The sequence below is a fragment of the Elephas maximus genome, chromosome 6, assembly GCF_024166365.1.
Source record: "Elephas maximus indicus isolate mEleMax1 chromosome 6, mEleMax1 primary haplotype, whole genome shotgun sequence".
NCBI classification, from domain to species: Eukaryota; Metazoa; Chordata; class Mammalia; order Proboscidea; family Elephantidae; genus Elephas; species Elephas maximus.
Window position 1 is genome coordinate 132,568,167 of NC_064824.1, and position 23,868 is coordinate 132,592,034.

At 42.1% G+C, this 23,868-nt stretch overlaps 1 protein-coding gene across 4 annotated transcripts; it reads left to right on the forward strand.

Annotated features, from left to right (window-relative positions):
* Positions 1-3,915: 3,915 nt before the first annotated feature.
* On the forward strand, positions 3,916-22,477 carry LOC126078187 (probable G-protein coupled receptor 148). Of its 4 annotated transcripts, XM_049888415.1 has the most exons (3): positions 3,916-4,187; positions 7,186-7,414; positions 20,641-22,477. In XM_049888415.1, exon 3 carries the CDS (start codon positions 20,669-20,671, stop codon positions 21,545-21,547), a length of 879 nt encoding a protein of 292 aa, XP_049744372.1. In that variant the 5' UTR covers positions 3,916-4,187; positions 7,186-7,414; positions 20,641-20,668; the 3' UTR covers positions 21,548-22,477. The 4 variants fall into 4 exon arrangements, with proteins under 4 accessions (XP_049744372.1, XP_049744371.1, XP_049744374.1 ...); XM_049888414.1 differs by lacking the exon at positions 7,186-7,414; XM_049888417.1 differs by lacking the exons at positions 3,916-4,187; positions 7,186-7,414 and adding an exon at positions 14,947-14,991.
* Positions 22,478-23,868: the final 1,391 nt, after the last annotated feature.

A 23,868-nucleotide genomic window follows, 5' to 3' on the forward strand; every position in this document is an offset into this window, starting at 1 on the left:
GAGTTAGAATTTTGGTCTACATTTTTCTCCAGCTCTGTCCAGAACCCTCTATTGTGATCCCTGTCAGACCAGTCAGTGGTGGTAGCCAGGCACCATCTAGTTGTGCTGGACTCAGTCTGGCAGAGGCCGTGGTAGTTGTGGCCCTTCAACCAATTCTGTGTATTCCTTCCATCTTCTTAATGAGGCTTCCTGCATCATTTAATATTTTCCCTGTAGAAGCTTTCAACATTGCAACTTGAAGCTTGAATTTTTTCTTCAGTTTGTTCAGCTTGAGAAATGCCGAGCATGTTCTTCCCTTTCTGTTTTTTAACTCCAGGTCTTTGCACATTTCATTATAATACTTTACTTTGTCTTCTCAAGTTGCCCTTTGAAACCTACTTTTGAGATCTTTTGCTTCATCACTTTAGCTTTAGCTACTCTATGTTCAAGAGCAACTTTCAGAGTCTCTTCTGACATCCCTTTTGGTCTTTTTTTTCTTTCCTGCCTTTTTAGTGACCTCTTGCTTTCTTCAAGTAAGATGTCCTTGATATCATTCCACAACTCATCTGGTCTTCTGTCATTAGTGTTCAATGCATAAAATGTATTCTTGAAATGATCTTTAAATTCAGGTGGGATATACTCAAGGTTGTACTTTGGCTCTCAAAGACTTGTTCTAATTTCCTTCAGCTTCAGCTTGAATTTGCATCTGAGCAATTGATGGTCTGTTCCACAGTTGGGCCCTGTCCTTGTTCTGACCGATGAAATTGAGCTTTTCCATCATCTCTTTCCAGAGATGTAGTCGATTTGATTTCTGTGTATTCCATCTGGTGAGGTCAATGTGTATAGGTACCACTTACGTTGTTGAAAAAAGATATTTGCAATGAATAAGTCACAGGTCTTGTAAAATTCTATCGTGATCTCCAGCGTTGTTTCTATCACCAAGGCTGTATTTTCCAATTACCAGTTTTTCTTTGTTTCCAGCTTTTCCCTTCAAATTGCCAGTATTTATCAATGCATCTTGATTTCATGTTTGATCAATTTCAGACTGCAGAAGTTGGTAAAAATCTTAAATTTCTTCATCTTCGGCCTGCAATGTATATAGCAGAGAAGTAATTAATAACATTAATAGATTGAGAACTCTTACAAACCTGTAAGGAATAAACAAATGCTTTAATTAAAAATGGGCAAAGGATGTCAGTGACAATTCAGAAAAGGCTAAATACAGTAAGCAAGGGGGGCAGTGGTAGTTCAGTGGTAGAATTCTCACCTTCCAAGTGGGAGACTCAGGTTCAATTCCCAGCCAACGCACCTCATGCCCAGCCACCACCCATCTGTTAGTGGAGGCTTGCGTGTTGCTATGATGCTGAATAGTTTTCAGTGGAGCTTCTGGACTAAGACAGTCTAGGAAGGAAAGCCTGGTGGATCACAATGGTCCTGTCCAAGCCAGTTATGGGAACGATGCATGACCCGGCAACATTTTCTTCCATTGTGCATGAGGTTGCCATGAGTCAGGGACTGCCTGACAGCAGCTAAGAGCAAAAACAATAAGCAAATACATATATATATATATATATAATAAGTAGTCTAAGTACTCTGTGGAGCCCTGGTGTTGCAGTGTTTAAGAGCTCTCAGCTACAAAAGTACTGTATATAGTTTTCTTTTTTTAATGTAAATTAAACAGCAGGTGGATACCATTTATCACTTAGGCAGAGACTTTAAGCTTCATAGCACCCAGTGTGCTGAGGGTTCTGGCCTGGGAGGAGGGTGGAGTTTTGTTAGGCATTCTCATCCATTGCTATTGGAATACAACTGAAACAACTCTTCTGGAGGGCAGTGTGGCCCAACATGGATAAAATTTTTAGCCAAGTGCATACTCTGACCCAGAAATTCTACATAAGGAATGTGCCCTAAGGAAATCAGAACATCCCTCAATATTTAGGAGACTCAGCACAGAATTGTCTATATAATATGGGAAAACCAGGAAAGAATGTAAATGTCTAACAATAGGCAATTGGATACAATGGATACTCTGTAGCAATGAATAATTTTGTAGAAGTATATTTATTTTATAAAATATGTGTATTTTGTTTAAAAATGCATCACAAATATCCTTCTTGAAAAGGAAGAATATTTATGAACCAAACCCCTTGCTGTCGAGTCGATTTCAACTCATAGCAACCCTATATTTTTAAACAGGAAGCCATAAATAATATATACAATATAGACTCATTTTTATAAAAATATCTACTTGTATCATTAGGATCCATTCAGTTACGAGTAATAGAAAACTCAGCTAAGTGGCTTCAACAAATAATTTTATTGGTTTATATAACTAGAAACTCCAGAAGTAAACTAGATTTTGTTATTAGTTTAATTTAGTAGCTCAGACAGTTCTCCGAGGACATTGTTTCTTTTTTATATCTCTTTTTTGCCTCTGTAGCATCCATTTCATCCAAGGCTGGCTCCTCTGTGGCTACCGACATATCCAAGCACCAACATTGTCCCAGAGACCTGTAAGTGCCTCTTTCACAGCGTCAAGTGGGAGTCCTAGGCTTCCCTCTGATTGGACCATCTTGATCATGTGTGTCCCCGGCCAGGGGAATGCCATGCGTTGATTGGCTTTGGCCTGGGTTCTGTGCTTGTTCCTAAAACAAACACTGTGTCAAGAGCATGAGATTATTGTCGTAGTTTAGTCAAATCAGGACGCATACAGGAGCTGGGGCTGGGGTAAATCCCACCAAAGCTGCAAGGATGCTCCACAGTGGTGTGGAGCGAGGTGGGTGTTGAGAAGCTCATTCTGATATCCACCTCACCACAGAAAAGCCTGTGTATCTTGAAAAGAAAACAGACTGGAGGAATGTGCCCACAGTGGTTTTCTTTAAGCAGTGGAATTATGGGAAATTTTTCTTTTATATTTTGTACCTTATATGCATTTTGGAGCCCTAGTGGCAGAATGGTTAAGGGCATGGCTGCTAACCAAAAGGTCAGAAGTTGGAGTCCTCCAGCTGCTCCTTGGAAACCCTAATAGGAGTAGTTCTACTCTGTCCTATAGGGTTGCTACAAGTTGGAATCAACTTGATGACAACAGATTTGGCTTTTTGGTTTGGTTTTATTTATACTTTAAATTTTTGACAACAAACACATATTATTTAAGTAATTTAAAAAAGAAACAAAAGCTATAAACATAAGGGAAAGTGGACATCTAACACTTACACTAGAATTACAAACAGATTGCTCCTTAGAAGCGAGGATGATGAGACTATGGCTTGCTTACTTTGGATACCTCATCAGGAAAGACCATCAGTTTGGTAGAAGGTCGGTGAAAACAAGGGAAATCCTTAATGAGATAGATTGGCGTCATGGCCTCGACAATGGGCTCAAACACATTCAAGATCATGATTTTGGTGCAGGACGGTGTTTAGTTCTATTATCCATGAGTCAGAGCCAATTTGACAGCAACTAACAATAACAGCAACATTAAAACGTAATTAGCAGCTTGAGGGATTTAAGGCAGACCTCTTGGCAAACAGGAAACAGGACTTTTCAGAATGGTACCAGCTATGTCTTGCACAAGCTTCTAACTGCCTTCCTCTTCCTTCTGTTGAAATTGTGGTCACTTCAAGAGATGTAATCTGAGATCTTTGAAAGCTGATTTAAAACCATGGGTTGCAATGGTTCAAATTTCCCCCTTATAATCTTAGGGTGAGGAAAACTTTTCAACTTCTCTAGAGACACTTTCCCTCGTCACCTTTAAACACCAGGAAATAAGTTTAAACACCAGAAGGGGTGTGGAGGGCGGGTACCTCTTTGCAGAGGGGCCCCTGTGTGCAGCAGGGCCCCTGTGTGCAGCAGGGCCCCTGTGTGCAGAGGAGAGGCTGGGCCCAGGGTTCCTCCACTTCCTTCTTGGACAGAAGGCACTGAGTATTGTTTCGGGAAGTGGCCAGCTCAGAGAGACTTTTGTTTCTCAGTGGTCCTGCAGTTCTCTGCACTGTGAATCACAGCAAGAGACGCTGGCAATGGTCACCTGCCTAAGGGGCCTTCAGGGTCCTAGGGCCTGTCCTTTGTGTTGCTGGTGTGAGGTGCTGGGTTTGGAAGTTCTTCCTAGGATTTGAGAAGAGACTCCTGCTCTTCTCCCACGCACGTTTTGCTGGAAAAGAGGACTAGCTAGCTATTCAATTGGCAGAAAAGACTCCAGCTGATAAAATAAGGTAAGGATGTCTCATATCTGGCCAGGGGTCTTTATTCTCACTTCTTCCATTTCTGCTTGAGGTTGGTTCTCAGCTCGGCATTTTCTGAAATTGATTTTATCTGACCATGCCCTTCGGGGTTACTCCATTGTGATGGCAAGTAATAAGCTCACATTTTAGTTCCAAGATGGGAGCTATAATTACCAAATCAAAATGCTCTGGGTTGAGTGGTCAAGACACTCTGGTCTCAGTAGGAAAATACATGTGGGAGAGGAAAATGGAAGGTGGACAGTGGATGGCCTTAAGGAACCACTCTGTGTTTCCCCAGGTCATGTTGACCTCTGCACCAGAAAGTAAACTTCATGAGAGTAAGGACCTACGTGTCTTATTCAGTGTCATACTCAGTACCTAGAACAGTCAGAATAGGCAATACGTATGTGATAAATGAATGGATGAATGAGTGGAGGGCTGGCTAGCTGAATGAACAGATCCTTCTTATTTTTTAAGGGTTGGTGGCCCATGGGAAGTCTTCCCTGATCCTTCTTGGAAGATCACACTCCCTCCTCTGGGCTTCTGTAGAGTTTTAAATCAACAGTTGACCTATAGTGTTGAAATTATTGAAGCCCTGGTGGCGCAGTGGTTAAGAGCTCAGCTGCTAACTGAAAGGCTGACAGTTCAAATCCACCAGCAAGGAATGGCTTGGGGCAGTTATACTGTGTCCTATAGGGTCACACTATGAGGCAGAATCGACTTAATGGCAGTGGGTTTGGTTTTTATGGTTGCTGAAATTATTTACTTAGATACTTTTCTTTCCTGAAAGACTGTGAGCTCCACAAAGGCAGGGAATCTGCCTTATTTTTCAGGACTTCCAACTGGTTCATTTTGGTTCAATCCTCTGCTGAGAGTTTGCATTATACATAAGAATCACCCGGAAATCTTGTTAAACTGTAGATTCTGACTCAGTACATCTTTGGTGGAAATGCGGGTCCTCAGCAGGGAGTCTTGTTATTTTCCCATTTGACTGTAGTCATTCAATTGCTCGTTGAATAAATAAAATGGTGGCAGCCTCATAAATATCTCCCAGCCTTTAGGATATACAATAAAACCTGCAAAAGCCGGAATCTGTGCAAAGCAGAAACCTGTCAGGGAAGGAAAATGCAAATATTTTCCACTAATTAGAGAGCGATAGAAAAGTGGTAAGACTGCACCCTGTCAAAGGCAGAAAACTTTCGAAACTCAGGAAAACAAGGCAGTCCTGTCAAGTTCTGGCTCTCACAGGTTTCACTGTACTTGTCAATTGGCTCAGAATATTACATTAGTCAGGGCCCCTTTGCTTCTTCAGTGTTGTTGGTACATTAGTAAGTTCAAACTCTTTGCTTTTTGTTGCTTCTAAGGGAACCAAAAAACCAAAGCCAAATCCATTGCCTTTGAGTCAATTCCAACTCATATCAACCCTATAGGACACAGTAGATCCTATAGGACAGAGTAGACCCTATAGGACAGAGTAAAACTGCCTCAAAAGGTTTCCAAGGATCAGCTAGTAGATTTGAATGGCCAACTTTTTGGTTAAGCAGCCGCAGTTCTTAACCACTGTGCCACCAGGGCTCCACTCTAAGGGAACAGCTACCTTCTAAGGGGACAGCTACCTTCTGTTTTCAGCTGTTATCCCAATATCCTATTTGTTGAATCTACAAATATGCTGGATTGTTTCCAAGAATTACATTTCCAGGATCAGGTTGGTCACCCCCTGATGTTACCAAGGAGGCATTTTAATCTCATCAGCAAACAACCTCCAAGTCCTAGGGTAGGGTGCATTGTTCTGGGGGCACCTCCCAGATTATGTGGATTCTCACAGCTCTGGTCACAGAAGCTGAAGCCCCTGGTCTGGTCCCCACTCACTTTTGACCCATCTCTCTTGTGGCCTGTGGTCTTCCCCCTGAGGCCACAGTCCCCCAGCTGGGTACCCTTGCTTTCCGACCAGGTCCCACTGCCTTGGACTCCAGGCGGGGATTTGCTCTGTATCACTCAGACCACTCTGAAACAGCAAATGACCTCGTGTGACCCCCAGACCTGGATCATACAAAAAATACTCTGCATTCAATATTCACTAAAAATACTCAGTGTTTTGAGACCAGGAATCCAGGAAGTCAATGAAAACCCAATGGATCACAATAGTGTGATCCACAACCCATCATGGGGATGGTGCAAGACTAGGCAATGTTTCATTCCATTGTGCATGGGGTCACTACGAGTCAAAGGCCAGCTTTACAGCAGTTAACAACAACAATCCAGGAAGTCAGGACATAGGCTAAGCGCAAACACATATTTATCGTCAGGTTCAAAGTCTGAAACAAAGGAAGACATTCAAGGAAGGTGAAATTGTCAATAACCAGAGACTTGTGATGTAAGCCTGATTCTTTGCAGAGTTTGCTACAGCCAAGGATTTCATGGTCTCTGTTAACGTAGGAGGCCTGAGCCCATGGATGTGTGTGGCTTAAGTGGCCCAGGAGGTAGTGAGAAAACAGTGAAACATTTTAATACCTGGGACAGGCTCCCCAGTTTAGGAAACTCAGAGTTCAATGGAAGGTTCTGTGAGTACTGGTGCCAGCCTCACTAGACCAGAGTGACAGAGCCATGCATTTCTGGGGTACACACCACAGGACTAAGGATCTCAGCAGTTGTTCCCTTATCTAAGGTCCGTCCTCCCCTCCCAGGAGCCCTTGCGTCCTGCAATCTGCTGTCATCTGGACCCGTCCAGTTGTATTGATCGTGGAGAATTCCTGCCATGACTGGTCATTTGTTCTGCGATGGGGTAGCTTCTCCAAACCCTCCATGCTGAAGACTTTGAAAGCTTCGTAGTCATTTGGGTCAAGCCCCAAAGTTGGCAGGGATCTAGATCTTGGTATCTGTCCCCTCGAAACACAATTAGGTTATTTCTTGGTTGTTTCCTTTCTGCAGGCATCATTGACAAGTTTGCCTTCCTCTGATTTGTCCTTGTTTCCTATACCCGCTTGCGCAGTGGTTTTCCGGAGGGCTGCATTACCTGCTTTCGTCTCCTGTAGTAAGAAGTCATACTCAACTTCTTGGTGCCCTAGCTTCTCCCGGGAGGCTTCTCCTGCTGACCCTGTGTCTGTCTGGTCTGGGATTTGTCGAAACATTTCCCACCCTGGTTTTTCATGCAAGAGAAGGAAGAATACCCTCCCACATCCTCTTTAAGAAGAAAGGAACTCGCTTTACTGTAACCAAAGGTTTGTGGTTTTCATGCATTTTCTCCCATTCAAAAAATGTGAAAATTCTCTATGTTTTTGCCACCTGGCTCATAAGCTATACCACTGGTCATCCCCACCTGTGCCCCTAACTGAATCAATGAAGTAAATTTCTTGAGGGTGGAGGCCATGTTTTGCTCATCTCCCAGCACAGTGCCTGACACATAGTAGGTGCAGTATAAAGGCTTACTGAATGAACGAATGAGTGAATGCTTAAATGGAGAAAGTGGAATACAAGAATGAATTGAAAATTCTAGTTGCTTGTAAATTATCTGATCATTCAAAAGTGATTGGATGATAATGTAGCTGGGGGTTTTCAAAGTTAATTATTTTCTTTGTCACTGATCCTTAGAATGCAACTTCTTTTGCAAAATACAAAACACAGTTATAAATAATCTTTGCAGAAATAGCATCAATAACAATAATACATTTTCTATTTGGGAATAAGTCTATTAAAGGAAAAGATAAATGTACTTGTCATATTCTAAGATAATCACAAGAATAAGTTCCGAAACAGCCATATGCTCTATAAATATAACTCAAAATCTTACTCCAATACTAAAAGGCAAATATAAATGCTAATGAAAATAACTGAGAACTTTAATAACTTGGTATGAATGAACTTCGCAATGGAAAAATCCAAGTCCATTCAATTGGTAATAGAATTTGCTGTGATAGATGGGCTAATATCCCTGCCAAAGGAATATATAAATATATAACCGGTGCCATTGAGTTGACTTCAACTCATAGCAACCCTATGTGTGCCAGAGTAGAGCTGCACTCCGTAGGGTTTGCAGTGGCTGATTTTTTTGGAAGTAGATCACCAGAGGCACCTCAGGGTGGACTCAAACCTCAAACCTTTTGGTTAACAGCAGAGCACTTTAACTCTTTGCACCATAGGCTTCTTGCAATAGAGCGATCTCTATTATACAGCAATTAAATAAAAGGTCCAGTTAAGAATCACTTATTAAGTAAAAGTTCTCAAAGCAGGCAATAGGTTAAGGTATCCATGGATTTCAGTTTCAGTTATAATGTTTATTTAGAATCACAATTCTCAGGCTTAAAGAGCTGACTTTACATAGCATGTACAATCCAATATAATGCATATCATGCAAAGACCCCTGATAAAGATGAATTTACCCAAGCAATATATATCATGCACAGATTTTAAATGAAGGGAGTTCTTTGCTTCAGTAAAATTAATTACAGTATATATATGTGTGTGTGTCTATATACATATACGTATACGTATACATATACATGGTTAGCAAGAATAGCTATAATTAAATTGTACTTTGATTTGGGGAAATAGAATTAAACCTGGCAGAAAGTTCATAGCCATTCCCTAAGCTAAATCAGAGAGACAAAACTAAAATGCTTCACGGAGTCTGCTGATTTCAGCTTTGCCAAGATCGTATTGATAGAGCTTCTGGTTAATGGCTGATCTGCTGAGACAGGGGTGTGTCCTGCTGCTTTAAGATGGGGCGACTAACTGTGAATGGAAGAAAACCACTGACTTTGGAGTAGCGGGTGCCTACTGATGAAACAAGGAAGCTCCCCATCTTGGCTGCTATGTGTTGTGTTATAAGCTTTAATAATATTAAGGTCATACACTGGCAAATTAACTTTTAGCCAGCTAAATAATTATAACAATACAGCATTAAAATAATTAACTTCAGCATATTTCAAATGTAAATGCTACCAGATGAACTCAATAGAGACAAACCAGGAGACCAAAGAAAAATTCCTCTCAGGTTCTGGGTAATATTGTTGGCCATGAATCACACATTGGCAATGTACACGTTGCTGTTTGCTCTTTGTGGTTTATCTACATCACACTGACCTCTGACACCTAGAGAGATAGGGAGGGGAGGAGAAACGCCATCTGTTTCCTGCCTGCCAGATAACTGTCCTAAGATCCACGATTGTGTAAGGCCTGTAACAGCAGAGACCTGGCGCTTGCTGATTGCTGTGGTATCCCTAGCACTGAGAGTTGTGCTAGGGGTACAAAGGCATTTGGAATTCACCAGCAGACTGAATAAATGTCCATCTGCTGAGGCTGCCACGTTCGCTTCTTGGTTAGTCCCATGCTGATGCAGAAAATCAATGCAAGTACAATTGAGTGACTATTTTATCTTAGCAAGTTTAACACTTGGGACTCTCCAGAGAAACAGAACCAATAGAACATATATAATAGCATGATATATATGACATATGTATGGAAATACACACACACACACACGCACGCACGCACAGAGTCCCTAGGTGGTACAAACAGTAACGTGTTTGACTGCTAACTGAAAGGATGGAGGTTTGAGTCTACCCAGAGGCACCTTGGAAGAAAGGCCTGGCAATCTACTTCTGAAAACTCAGCCACTGAAAACCCTGTGGAGCACAGTTCTACTCTGACACACGTGGGGGTGTTGGAGTCAATTCAATGAGTTGGAGTCAACTCAGTGGCAACTGGTACTGGTAGGACAGAAGAAATTTATTTTAAGAATTCGGCTCATGTGACTGTGGTGGCCGGCAAGTCTAAAATCCACAGAGCAGATCAGCAGGCTGGAATCTCAGCAGGAGTTGATGCTGCAGTCTTGGGGCAGAATTTCTTCTTTTCCAGGGCACCTCAGTTTTTGCTCTTTTAAGGCCTTTGGCTGATTGTATGAGGCCCAACCACGTTAATCTTCTTACTCAAAGTCAACTGATTGTAGATGTTAACCAAAATACAAAATATCTTCACAGCGACGACTAGACTAGTATTTAATTAAATAACTGGATACTATAATTGCACAGTGGTTAAAGTACTTGGCTGCTAACTGAAAGGTCAGTGGCCTGAACCCACTAGCTGCTGCTAGGGAAAAAGATGTGGCAGTCCGCTTCTGTAAAGATTTACAACCTTGGAAACCCTATGGGGCGGTCCTACTTTGTTCTACAGGGTCACTATGAGTTGGAATTGACTTGCTGGCGATAGGTTTGGGTTTTTTGTTTTGTTTTATAGCCTAGCCAAGCTGACACATAAAACTAACCATCACAGCCTGTGTACCAAAATTTCTTATAAATTCATTATTTAAGTTTCTATGAAGATTCATGGATACGTTATTTGTCATATATGACATCATTATATATATTAAAAAAAAAACAAAACCCAAACTCATTGCCATCAAGTCAATTCTGACTCATAGCAACCGTACAGAACAGAGCAGAACTGCCCCATAGGATTTCCAAGGCTGTAATTTTTATGGAAGCAGACTTCCACATCCTTCTGCAGAGCATCCGGTGGGTTTGAACCACTGACCTTTCAATTAGCAGCCAAATGCTCAACCACTGTGCACCAGGGCTCCCCCCACATCATTATACCCCAAAACCAAACCCACTGCCGTCAAGTCGATTCCGATTCATAGCGACCCTATAGGACAGAGTAGAACTGCCCCATAGCTTCCAAGGAGTGCCTGGAGGATTTGAACTTAACCACTATGCCACCAGGGTTTTCTCACATCATCATTAGATTAAATAATCTCTTTCTGAAGTCCTGGAATGACTCCTATGCCACATTTCTATCTGTAGTGATAGATTTTTTTAAGGACAGTGAAATATGTAATTAAATTGTATCCTCTTTGTTAATACAGATATTATTACTGTAATAAGTTGGGAGTCTCTGGGTAATGCAAAGTGTTAACGCATTTGGCTGTTAATCCAAAGGTTGGAGGTTCAGGTCTACCCAGAGGCACCTCAGAAGAAAGATCTTGTGATCTACTTCCAAAATATCAGCCATTAAAAACTCTGTCCAACACAGTTCTACTCTGGTACACACGGGTGCCATGAGTTGAAATCAACTAAATGGCAACTTGTTGGCTGAGTTAGGTAATACTTAGGACCACACATACTTATCATTATTTAAATTATACAGTGAAAAGAGCTTCCTATTATTATTGTTGTTGTTGTTGTTAGGTGCCGTCGAGTCAGTTCTGACTCATAGCGACCCTATGCGCAACAGAATGAAACACTGCCCGGTCCTGTGCCATCCTTACCATCGTTATGCTTGAGCTCATTGTTGCAGCCACTGTGTCAATCCACCTCGTTGAGGGTCTTCCTCTTTTCCGCTGACCCTATACTCTGCCAAGCATGATGTCCTTCTCCAGGGACTGATCCCTCCTGACGTGTCCAAAGTAGGTAAGATGAGGTCTCGCCATCCTTGCTTCAAAGGAGCATTCTGGTTGTACCTCTTCTAAGACAGATCTGTTCATTCTTTTGGCAGTCCATGGTATATTCAATATTCTCTACCAACACCACAATTCAAAGGCGTCAATTCTTCTTCAGTCTTCCTTATTCATTGTCCAGCTTTCACATGCATATGATGCGATTGAAAATACCATGGCTTGGGTCAGGCTCACCTTAGTCTTCAAGGTGACATCTTTGTTTTTCAACACTTTAAAGAGGTCCTTTGCAGCAGATTTACCCAATGAAATGTGTCTTTTGATTTCTTGACTGCTGCTTCCATGGCTGTTGATTGTGGATCCAAGAAAAATGAAATCCTTGACAACTTCAATCTTTTCTCCATTTATCATGATGTTGCTCATTGGTCCAGTTGTGAGGATTTTTGTTTTCCTTATGTTGAGGTGCAATCCATACTGAAGGCTGTGGTCTCTGATCTTCATTAGTAAGTGCTTCAAGTCCTCTTCACTTTCAGCAAGCAAGGTTGTGTCATCTGCATAACGCAGGTTGTTAATGAGTCTTCCTCCGATCCTGATGCCCCGTTCTTCTTCATATAGTCCAGGTTGTCAGATTATTTGCTCAGCATACAGACTGCATAGGTATGGTGAAAGAATACAACCCTGACACACACCTTTCCTGAATTTAAACCAATCAGTTTCCCCTTGTTCTTTCTGAACAACTGCCTCTTGATCTATGTACAGGTTCCTCATGAGCACAATTAAGTGTCCTGAAATTCCCATTCTTTGCAATGTTATCGATAATTTGTAACGATCCACACAGTCGAATGCCTTTGCATAGTCAATAAAACACAGGTAAACATCCTTCTGGTATTCTCTGCTTTCAGCCAGGATCCATTTGACGTCACCAGTGATATCCCTGGTTCCACGTCCTCTTCTGAAACCGGCCTGAATTTCTGGCAGTTCCCTGTTGATATACTGCTGCAGCCATTTTTGAACGATCTTCAGCAAAATTTTGCTTGCGTGTGGTATTAATGATATTGTTCTATAATTTCCACATTCGGTTGGATCACCTTTCTCGGGAATAGGCATAAATATGGATCTCTTCCAGTCAGTTGAATATACTATGGACTGCCAAAAGAATGAACAAATGTGTCTTGGAAGAAGTACAGCCAGAATGCTCCTTAGAGGCAAGGATGGCGAGGCTGTGTCTTACATACTTTGGACATGTTGTCAGGAGGGATCAGTCCCTGGAGAAGGACATCATGCTTGGCAGAGTACAGGGTCAGCGGAAAAGAGGAAGACCCTCAACGAGGTGGACTGACACAGTGGCTGCAACAATGAGCTGAAGCATAACAACGATTGTAAGGATGGCTCAGGACCGGGCAGTGTTCTGTTCTGCTGTGCATAGGGTCGCTATGAGTCGGAACCGACTCGACGGCACTTAACAACAACAACAACCAGTCAATTGGCCAGGAAGCTGTCTTCCATATTTCTTGGCATAGATGAGTGAGCACCTCCAGTGCTGTCTTCCATATTTCTTGGCATAGATGAGTGAGCACCTCCAGTGCTGCATCTGTTTGTTGAAATATCTCAATTGATATTCCATCAGTTCCTGGAGCCTTGTTTTTCTCCAATGCCTTCAGAGCAGCTTGGACTTCTTCCTTCACTACCATCGGTTCCTGATCATATGCTACCTCTTGAAATGGTTGAACACTGACTAATTCTTTTTGATATAATGACTGTGTATTCCTTCCATTTTCTTTTGATGCTTCCTGCGTCGTTTAATATTTTCCCCATAGAATCCTTCACTATTGCAACTGACGCTTGAATCTTTTCTTCAGTTCTTTCAGCTTGAGAAACGCTGAGCGTGTTCTTCCCTTTTGGTTTTCCGTCTCCAGCTCTTTGCACATGTCATTATAATACTTCACTTTGTCTTCTCGAGAGGCCCTTTGAAATCTTCTGTTCAGTTCTTTTACTTCATCAATTCTTCCTGTTGCTTTAGCTGCTTGACTTTCAAGAACAAGTCTCGGAGTCTCCTCTGACATCCATCTTGATCTTTTCTTTCTTTCCTGTCTTTTCAATGACCTCTTGCTTTCTTCATGTATGATGTCATTCTACAACTCATCTGGTCTTCGGTCACTAGTGTTCAATGCATCAAATCTATTCTTCAGATGGTCTCTGAATTCAGGTGGGATATACTCAAGGTCATATTTTGGCTCTCGTGGACTTGCTCTGATTTTCTTCAGTTTCAGCTTGAACTTGCACATGAGCAATTGATGGTCTGTTCCACAGCCCGCCCCTGGCCTTGTTCTGACTGATGATATTGAGCTTTTCCATTGTCTCTTTCCACAGATGTAGTCAATTTGATTTCTCTGTGTTCCATCTGGAGAGGTCCATGAAAAAAAAAAAATGTGTATAGTCGCCGTTTATGTTGGTGAAAGAAGGTATTTGCAATGAAGAAGTCGTTGGTCTTGCAAAATTCAATCATTCGATCTCCAGCATTGTTTCTGTCACCAAGGCCATATTTTCCAACTACTGATCCTTCTTCTTTGTTTCCAACTTTTGCATTCCAATTGCCAGTAATTATCAATGCATCTTGATTCATGTTTGATCAATTTCAGACTGCAGCAGCTGATAAAAATCTTCTATTTCTTCATCTTTGTCCCTAGTGGTTGGTGTGTAAATTTGAATAATAGTCATATTATTTGGTCTTCCTTGTAGGTGTATGGATATTATCTTATCACTGTCAGAGTTGTACTTCAGGATAGATTTTATTATTTTTTAGCTAACTCCTTTTCCAAGTCTTCCCTCTTGAATATGGATTTATAGTCTAGATTTTGGAATCTTTTTCACCTTGTCCTTGCCAGTGGGCAGACTGATATTTCAAAATCTTATCATATTCAGTAAAGATGCATGTGCATATTGTTTTTAAAGGCGTGTTTTTAAACACCACATATTTTAGAAAACGACAAGGTTCTAATAAAGCAAGGTAGAGGGTCTCTGGATTGGCTGATTCTGTGAGTACTTAGAGGAACATCTGTAGATGAAGTTTTTGTTCAGGAAAAACATGGGGAGGGAAGCTTGAGAACTTCTCTTTATGTAAAAAAAAAAAAATCAGGTTGAGACTGAACTGCCTGGGATAGAACTCAGGAGAAAAACATAATTTTTTTGTCTTCAGGAGTTACAGGATATACCTAGAGAGGCTTTGGGACTTTGCCCAGTTTTCCACACCTAAGCAGTCTCCAGGTTGATTTGCAATAAAATCTAATATTTAGTAAGAGCTCATTTCTGATGTGGAGTGCCTGCCCTCAATAAACACCAGTCCCCTCCCTTCCTTCCTGTTCCCCTCGAGGAGAATAACGGAGGAGACCAGGAGGCTTCACTAAAGAAGTAAGTCCGTGATTAGAACTGACGTACAGATGTGTTTAAAGAGAAGGGGCGTGATTACTGGGGAGAAGGAGAAGGTCGGATCATCGGGGGAGGGTTTTAGGAGCCATTCTGGAAGTATCCACTTCGCCTTGGCCTCCTGCCTGCAGCCAGCGAGCGCGTGGCACTGTTTCTGAATTTCATTCTCAGCTGACAGGTTCTTCCCATCAGTGGTGAGTCCGTTACTGGCCTGGCTGACTGTATTTGCCCAAGAAGGAAAGGCCCTCCTCAAAGATCACAGATCTTCCCTCCTTTAGATTCTCGGTGGTAGGAAAGTCTAGCGGGGACCCACCGGAAGCTGTTCTCAGCTACCGGAAATAAGTGGTAACACATAGCCGCTTTTTTCTGCACAGCATTTTATTTTTTTCAAGGAATGAAATTCACGTACCTCAATATGCTGCTGTTAGGAAAAAAATGAACCAAAATAACAACAACAGAGCGCCGTCTTGGAAATTGGAAGGCCTGGGTATGAAGCCGGGCTTCATCATTAACTAACAACGCCCTCCACGCTTGGCCTTCTCTCGTGAAGCAGGGCTGAAGGTCCTCTCTGTTTTCTCTGCCTCTGTGGGCTGCTGGGAGGATCACCTCAGAGGGCTGTGGGGAGCCCTTCAGAACTTTTAAACGCCGACCATCATTAATGTGGGCCACCAGGCTTAGTGTTTTAGCGAGCAGGGCCTTGGAGCTGCGCTGTCCAGTCATGGACTTTTGCAGGGAGTGGTGGTGTGGCTGACTGATTTTATCCGGGAAAACAGAACAAAACTAACCCAGTTGCCCTCAAGTCGATTCTGACTCAGCAACCCCACCTGTGTCATAGTAGTAGATCTGTACTCCACAGAGTTTTCAATGGCTGATTTTTCGGAAATAGAGCATCAAGCTTTTCTTCTGAGGTGCCTCTGGGTGGACTCAAACCTCCAACCTTTGGATTAGCAGTCTAGTGGAAGGAGCAGAATATAAATGTTGTAAGATGGATAACAATAACCATTTGTACCACCCAGGGTCTCCTTCATCAGAGCGGTTATGGATATAATGCAATTCTTTGCTGAAGCCTCTTGTCTCCAAGGGTCTTATTTCAAAGCCAAAGTAGCATTTTGGGCTAAAGGGAAGTAGGTGTTTCCCATTTTAGAATTAAAAAAAAAAGCGAAAGGATCTTAAGTGCTGTTGTTAAGTGGTTGGAGGTCACGTCTAGATGGGAGCTTATCCTATGGGTTTGGTTACCACAAGCTCTGGATATGCAAATATACCTCTGAGAAAGGCTGGGAATCTGAGGCTGGGAAGTCCTTTCTGGCTGTACGACCCTGAATAAATTGCTGATTTTTCTGAGGCTGCATAAAAATAAATGAAAGGTAATAAAACTTGTACTCTTTGATTTTTCAGATTTGTAATTGTCTTGGAGATTTCATGGGTACGAAAAGTATTCTAAGTCACTCCTATGATCCACCCACTGCCATCGAGTTGATTCCAACTCACAATGATCCTATGGGACAGAGTAGAATTGCCCCATAGGGTTTTCAAGGCTATAAATCTTTACGGAAGCAGACTGCCACATCTTTCTCTGGAGGAGCAGCTGATGGGTTTGAACCTCCAACCTTTTGGTTAGCAGCTGAGCTCTTAACCACTGTGCCACCAGGGCTCCTTTACTCCTATGACAGTACTGAGCATTTCTCCTTTGCTGGGCTGCCTGCTATGCCGAGTTCCCATCAATGCTGCATCTGCACACCTGGGCATCTTGGTCTGCTCTCAAAAAAAAAAAAAAAATCAGCAAGACCCCTAATCGTTTGCGGGGTGAATTTTAATCTCTCAGAATGGACTCAAACCCCACCCCAAATCTGCTCCTAGTCTTCGTCAACCACTTGGTCTCCAGCGTGAGCCCACCTCTCCAACAAACCTACCTATCTACTCAATGTCCCCAAACACACCTAGAATCTGCCCTGCTCCTCTCCCCTCTCCATCTCACCCCACCCTGCTTTGTACTAGTTTTCATCCTAGAAAGGTGCACTTCAAGTCTCACTTCCCCGAGGAAGCTTTCTCTGACTGCTTTGGGCCACAGTGATCCCTTCTATTTCTAAACTCCCCTCCCATAGCACACTTGCCTTTCTTACTCTTTTGGTAGATGAGTAAAACTAGGCTTGGTGCTTCTGGTTATTGTTATCTATCTTAGGACATTTATATTCTGCTTCTTCCACTGGGCCATAAGCTTCCTTATGTCAACGACTGCATTTTATTACCTTATAAACTTACTGCTTAAGATGATGCATTGTATGTTTCCGTGCCCAATAAACGTTTGTTGAGTGTAAGGATGAAACAATGTGCCTAGTTGACTAGTGTGCTAAACATAGTAGAAATAAAAAGAAACTAGTCCCTGCTTGTTCCCAACGATGCATGGTTCCCTGAAACTATTTGAGATCTGGAAGGAAGGAGGTTTGGCAGTTTAACCTTTGTTAATAGCTGCAGCTGCAGTGTTCAGAAAAAAAAAAAAAAATGTCTTCTAAAATTTTATTCTAGAGGAAGCACAGTGACAGCCCTTGTATACCCTGTGTAGGGTTTTGGGTCTCAGTCCAGCTCACTGCAGTTTGGGGGAGGGTTCTGCCAAATGGAATTGCACAGGCCTGTGTGGGATGGTGCCACCCGGGACCCCACACACACAGGTGCAGGGAAGTCCTGGTGAGCAGGAGCAAGGAATCCAGCACAAAGGCTGCAGACAGTGGCTGGCCTAGCCAAATTGATATGCATATTTTGGGGGGACACAATTCAATCCACGACAGTTCTTTTGTAAGATATTGATTGAAAAATCTGCAGCGAAAAACAAAGCTTGACAGTGACTTTGACAATGAAAATGACCATTACAATTCCTATTCCTCTTTGGAGAGCTGGATAGTAGAGAAAAGAGTGCTTGGAGTTCAGAAGCCCGACAATGGCACCAAAAACCCATCGGCACAGGGAGAATTCTCCACAAAAGGGGACAACACGATACCCAGAAGGAAAAAAAAAAAAAGAAAAACAAACAACAAACAAATAGGCCTCCAGTGAGGGATTTCATAGGGGTTGTGGTGTTTTAGACTCTCAAAAACTTGCAATAGTTGTATCTCTATTGTCATACGTATGTGCCCTTTGGGAAATCAGTGTAATTTATTGTGGTTTTTCAGGGCCCATTTTATATACCTTGGAGTCTGGGGGACATAATAAAGGAATAGAAACCCATTCAAGCTAGGTCACATAATATATTTTTAGAACCCAAGGATAGAAAATGCTGAGCGTCCCAGTGGAGCAGATGGCCAGGGATTGGATTGTTCGCTTTGTCTTGCAAGGACTTCTGAGGTTTCTCAGAGGCCTTGTGGTCTCCCTCATCCTTGCTTCCCTCTGTTTCTCTCCTACCTCTCTTTCTGTCCTTTTCTTCTACTCACTCACCTCTCGACTTGACTGGTAGGTCAATTACATGACATCACACTTGGCCTACATTCTCTGTATGCCTTGGGTCAGATCTTTTTTTTTAGTTTTTTTCCTTTTGACTGTTTTATTGTGGTAAGTGTGTATATATATATATGTATATATATATATATATATAAAACATTTGCCAATTCAACATTGGTTTAAATTTGTTGCTGTTGTTAGGTGCTGTCAAGTCAATTTCAACTACAGGGACCCTACGTGCCAGAGTAGAAATGCCCCACAGGATTTTCTAGGCTGTAATGTTTATGGGGGAGCCCTGGTGGCACAGGGTTTAAAAACTCAGGTGCTAACCAAAAGGTTGGCAGTTTGAATCCACTAGCCGCTCCCTGGAAACTCTATGGGGCAGTTCTCCTCTTTCCTGTAGGGTCACTATGAGTCGGAATTGACTGGACGGCAATAGGTTTGGTTTTTGGTTTTTTATTTTGGTGATCTTTATGGGTGCAGATTGCCAGGTCTTTCTCCCACAGAGCCACTGAGTGGGCTCAAACCACCAACTTTTCAGTTAGCAGTTGAGCACTTAACCATTGCACCACCATGGTTCCTTCAGTTCAACATTTTTTACATGTTCAATTCAGTGACATTGGTTATATTCATCATGTTAGCCAACCATTACCACTATCCATTTCCAAATTACTCTACCATCAATAACAGAAATTCAGTGCAGCCTAAGGTAAGCCTCCCCCTTTCCTCAACCCTCCCACCCCGTAACCATCCATAAACTTTGGTCTCTATGTACTTGCCTATTTCATATAAGTGAGACCATACAACAATGCAATATTTGCCCTTTTGTGACTGATTTCATTCAACATGATGTTTTCAGTATTCATCCATGTTGTTGCGTGTATCAAGACTTCATTTTTCTTTATGGCTGAGTAATAGTTCATTGTATGGATTACCCCATTTTGTTTATATGTTCATCTGTTGATGAACATTTGGGTCAAATTTTTGAGAAAGACTCTGGTGGACACAGCACAGTCTATGGACTGGTTTTCCATGGTGCTCTTGCTACCTGGAGCCCAATCAACTTTGATGGGGGAGGAGTTGATATGATAGGTCCTGAGGTTAGAGCAAGGCAGCAAAGCCATGGTGGGGCTGATCACCTAGGATGAGGTATAGGCAATGGTTGATATCTCTACCTTGAACGTTCACGTAAAAACAATAATACTGTAACTTGGCTGTTCCCCAGGCTGCCACACAGCATGCCATTCATTACTGAGCTGCTTGAGAAGTTTTCATGAAGCTGCTGTGCGTGCCTTACTTATTTTGGTGGTCACAGAAAATCTTCGTCATCTCCTGGGTGTGCAGTCTTCCAACGTCTTGAACACGGAAACGATATTATCACCAGCTTCCTATAAACAGGGTCCAGTTGGCTGGTTAAATGATGTTGGCCAAAGAAGAAACCTGAGAACGCATTCATGTGGTGTTGTAGTGGTTGACATTGTGGGTTCTGGAGTTGTACTCCTCCTGAATTCAAATTCTAGTCCCATTCTGTAATGACCATATGGCCTTGGGCAAGTTATCTAACCTCTCTAAGGCTCAGTTTACCCATTTGTGAAAAGTGCAGTACAACTATCTGGTGGAAGAGAAAACATACCCCAGGGTTAGCGAGGAATGTACTCTGAGAACAGTTTTGACCCTGGAAAGTACTATGTAGATGTCAGTCACGATTGTGATTATTATTGTTAGTTACTTGTTCAAATTTTTGCTCCCCATGGGCTCAACTCTCTGAGTCAATAACTTCTACTTCTTTGGCTTCCCTGCATTTCTCATGGCTCTTGCCCCAACTTCTTTCCCAAAACTTCGTGTATACTAAGTGTTAACAAGTGCTTGATGGTTAATCTAATGACTTTCGGAATGTTGTGCTTTGTGCTCTGAATTGAAAAAGTTGTCACAATCAAGGATGGAAAAGGATGCATGAGCAGAAAAACCTCGACCTGATTTTGAGCAATTTGCCGAGTACTCAGAGTGAATCTTCCTTTTGTAAGACCCTAGATGATTTCTCTAGTTCCTTTAATCCATATCAGTACTGTCTAAAATTGTCATCCTTTATACCGAAACACAATCTGTTCCATGAGATTGATTGCAAGATCCCATGCTGAGAGAGCTGGAAAGCCATGCAAGCAGCTTTAACACAGATTCACTCTTCCTTGTTCTTTTCTCCTCCAGGAGCCCAGATAGCGCTGAATTGAAGATCATGAACTTGTCTTCTGAGCGCTGCAATATCTCGGACTGGCTGAGACTAGAAGCAACGGTGAAGGCCTCTGTATATGTGGTTGCTTTCTCCTTTGCCACATTCATCACTGTCATCATTATTGCAATAGTGTCACAGAATTTGAAACTGAGGAAAGAGACCCGGTACATTCTCCTTTGTCACCATCTCCTGTGCATCTCCTCCTACTGTGGCCTGGGGATTGTTTTCCAAGGGATGCGGGCACTGCTGGCCAACAGCCCCCTGCTGATATGCTGGGTGGTGTTTGGGGCACAGCTGAGTGTTGGAGAAGGGATTCTCTTCACTCTGGCCTTGATGGCTCTCAACACTTACCTGGCAATTTGCTGGCCATTGAGATCTCTGTCCCTTGTCAATTCAGTTAAGTACAGGATTCTGGCTGGGACCTGGACCACCATTATACTCAAGAATGTTTGCTTATTCGTCATAGAAGGCACTAACCCCACTCCGGTTGCTGTTTTAAAATCAGAACCTCTTTGCCCTGTCATCTTGAATGGCACTCCTGCGAGAGTCACTGGCATGGTTTTCCTTTTCCTTCTTTTGTCTGTCATTCTTATAAGTTACTCCCTGATATACCAAGAAGGGAAACGGGCTGGCCATTTCAATAGGTCAAATATCAAAGCAAGGAAAACAGTTTTTATTCATTTAGTGCAGATGGGCTTACATGTAGTACCAACCCTGGTATTCATTGGTTTGGGGAAGACGTGTGGGGTATTTTTCTTTGCTTTAAATCTGGTGCTTTTTAGCGTCTTTGCATTTGCCCAGTGTTTTAACCCTCTGATCTATGGGCTCCAGAATAGAGAGCTGCAAAGCAGATTACATCATTGGATGTGCTGTGAGCTGTAGTGTGGTCACATGATGAACAGCAGAGGGCCAGTTTAAACAAACATGTGGCCATTTTGAACCAATAACTCTAGTCTGGAGGGACACATCAGCTGAGGTTGGGGACCTGCCCTTTACTCAACCTGAAAGTGGTACCTTGACTTGATTTTGAAAGCAATATAAGTCAAATTTATTTGTTTGGCTTACAAACTTCCTTGCTTCATATGCTGAATTGGTCTCCATGAAACCACCTTACATCTTTAATTCAAAACCCAGATCAGCATTCTTGGCAGCATGTCCTACTATGCTTAAGTAGTAAGGGATGGCAAGTTAGACAGCTTTTGAGAATGGATTTGTACCCTTCTATCAATTAAAAAAAAAAAAAAAAATTTTTTTTTTTTTTATCAATTAGGGTTAGGTTTGGCTGCATATAATAACAAAAACAGCAACAAAATAACAGTGACTTTAAAAGATAGGGATTAATTTTTTCTTTTTTAAATAAATGAAATCTAGAGATAAACAACCCAGGCCTATGTGGCAGCTCTGTGGTCAATGGGCAAGTTCTCTTCTACTCTGTCATGATTAGTGTTCTACCTCGTGATCCAAAATGGCTGCCAGTGTGCCTGTCATCATATCCACACTCCAGCTAACAGAAAGGAGGAAGAGGAAAAAGTCTGTACCTTTCCTTCTGAAGATGCTTTCTAGAAGTTATACAAAACACTTTTGCTTACATCTACACTAAGATGATCATCATTAAAGTACACTCTGCCTTTAATATGGTATACAAATAGAGTTATCTGTTCAGGACCCAGAAAACCCTAAGTATGTTATGTAAACAGCTCTCAAAGAGAATGACCTCAGTAAGGAAAACACTGAACTGATTTAAACATGGGAATCATAATTTAAATCTAAGCAAGTTTGAGGCAACAGCATGAAATAAATTCTTTCACTAAAGTTTACGTGTGATATTTCTTTACGTGAAACATCCATTCCCGAATTAGTCGAGATTTAGTTCTAGAAATAGGAATCATCACTATCGGTATTTTAAACATAAAGGATTTAACACAGGAACTGGTTGCTTACAAAGTCATCGGAAAGGGTACAGAGGGGAAATCAGGGGCCACCGCTGGAAGGATTGATTTTAAGAGGAAACCACTGTAGCTGTAATCAAGAGGTCAAGCAGCTGTTGCCACTGCAGCCACTGCTGCCTCTTGGCACTCATGACTCATGACTCACTTGGGGAAAGAGAAGAGCAACAGAAAGATGGCTTCCACCCCACTTCTGTCTTCAAAGTCTCATGCGATTGCCTCTAATTGATGGGACATAATGGCTGGCAGAACCCTAACAGCAAAGGACCCTGGGAAATGTAGTTCCTAGTTTCACAGACTCAGCTGGACAGGTGGTTGTTGTTAGGTGCCATGGAATCAATTCCTACTCTTAGCAACCCTGTGTACAACAGAACGAAACACCACCCTGTCTAACGCAATCCTCACAGTCATTGTTATGCTTGAGCCCATAGCTGCAGCCACTGTGTCAATCTATCCCCTTGAGCGTCTTCCTCTCTTTCACTGACCCTCTACTCTACCAAGCATGATGTCCTTCTCCAGGGACTGGCCCCTCCTGATAACATGTCCAAAGTATGTGAGACAAAGTCTTGCCATCCTTGCTTCTGATGAGCATTTTGTTTGTACTTCTTCCAAGACAGGCTTGTTTATTTTTCTGGCAGTCCATGGTATATTCAATACTCTCCACCAATACCGTAAATCAAAAGTGTTGATTTTTCTTCAGTTGTCCTTATTCATTGTCCAGCTTTCACATGCATATGAGGCGATTGAAAATACCATGGCCTGTGTCAGGCACATTTTAGCCCTTAAAGTGACATCTTTGCTTTTTAACACTTTAAAGGTCTTTTGCAGCAGATTTGCCCAATACAATGCCTCTTTTGATGTCTTGACTGCTGCTTCTGTGGGCATTGATTGTGGATCCAAGTAAAATGAAATCCTTGACAACTTCAATCTTTCCTCCATTTATCATGATGTTGCTTACTGGTCCAGTTGTGAGGATTTTTGTTTTGTTTATGTTGAGGTGCAATCCATACTGAAGGCTGTAGTCTTTGATTTCCTCTTCAATGTTCTTTTTGTTGGTATAGAGGAATCCAACTGATTTTTGTATGTTTATCTTGTATCCCGATGCTCTGCTGAACTATTAGTTTCAGTAGTTTTCTGGAGGATTCCTTAGGGTTTTCTGTGTATAAGATCATGTCCTCTGCAAATAGAGATACTTTGACTTTTTCCTTGCCAATCTGGATGCCCTTTATTTCTTTATCTAGCCTAATTGCTCTGGCT

What these genes read in the sequence shown, in the direction of transcription:
- LOC126078187 (XM_049888415.1), top strand. Translation starts at nt 20,669, where the DNA reads ATGAACTTGTCTTCTGAGCGCTGCAATATCTCGGACTGGCTGAGACTA.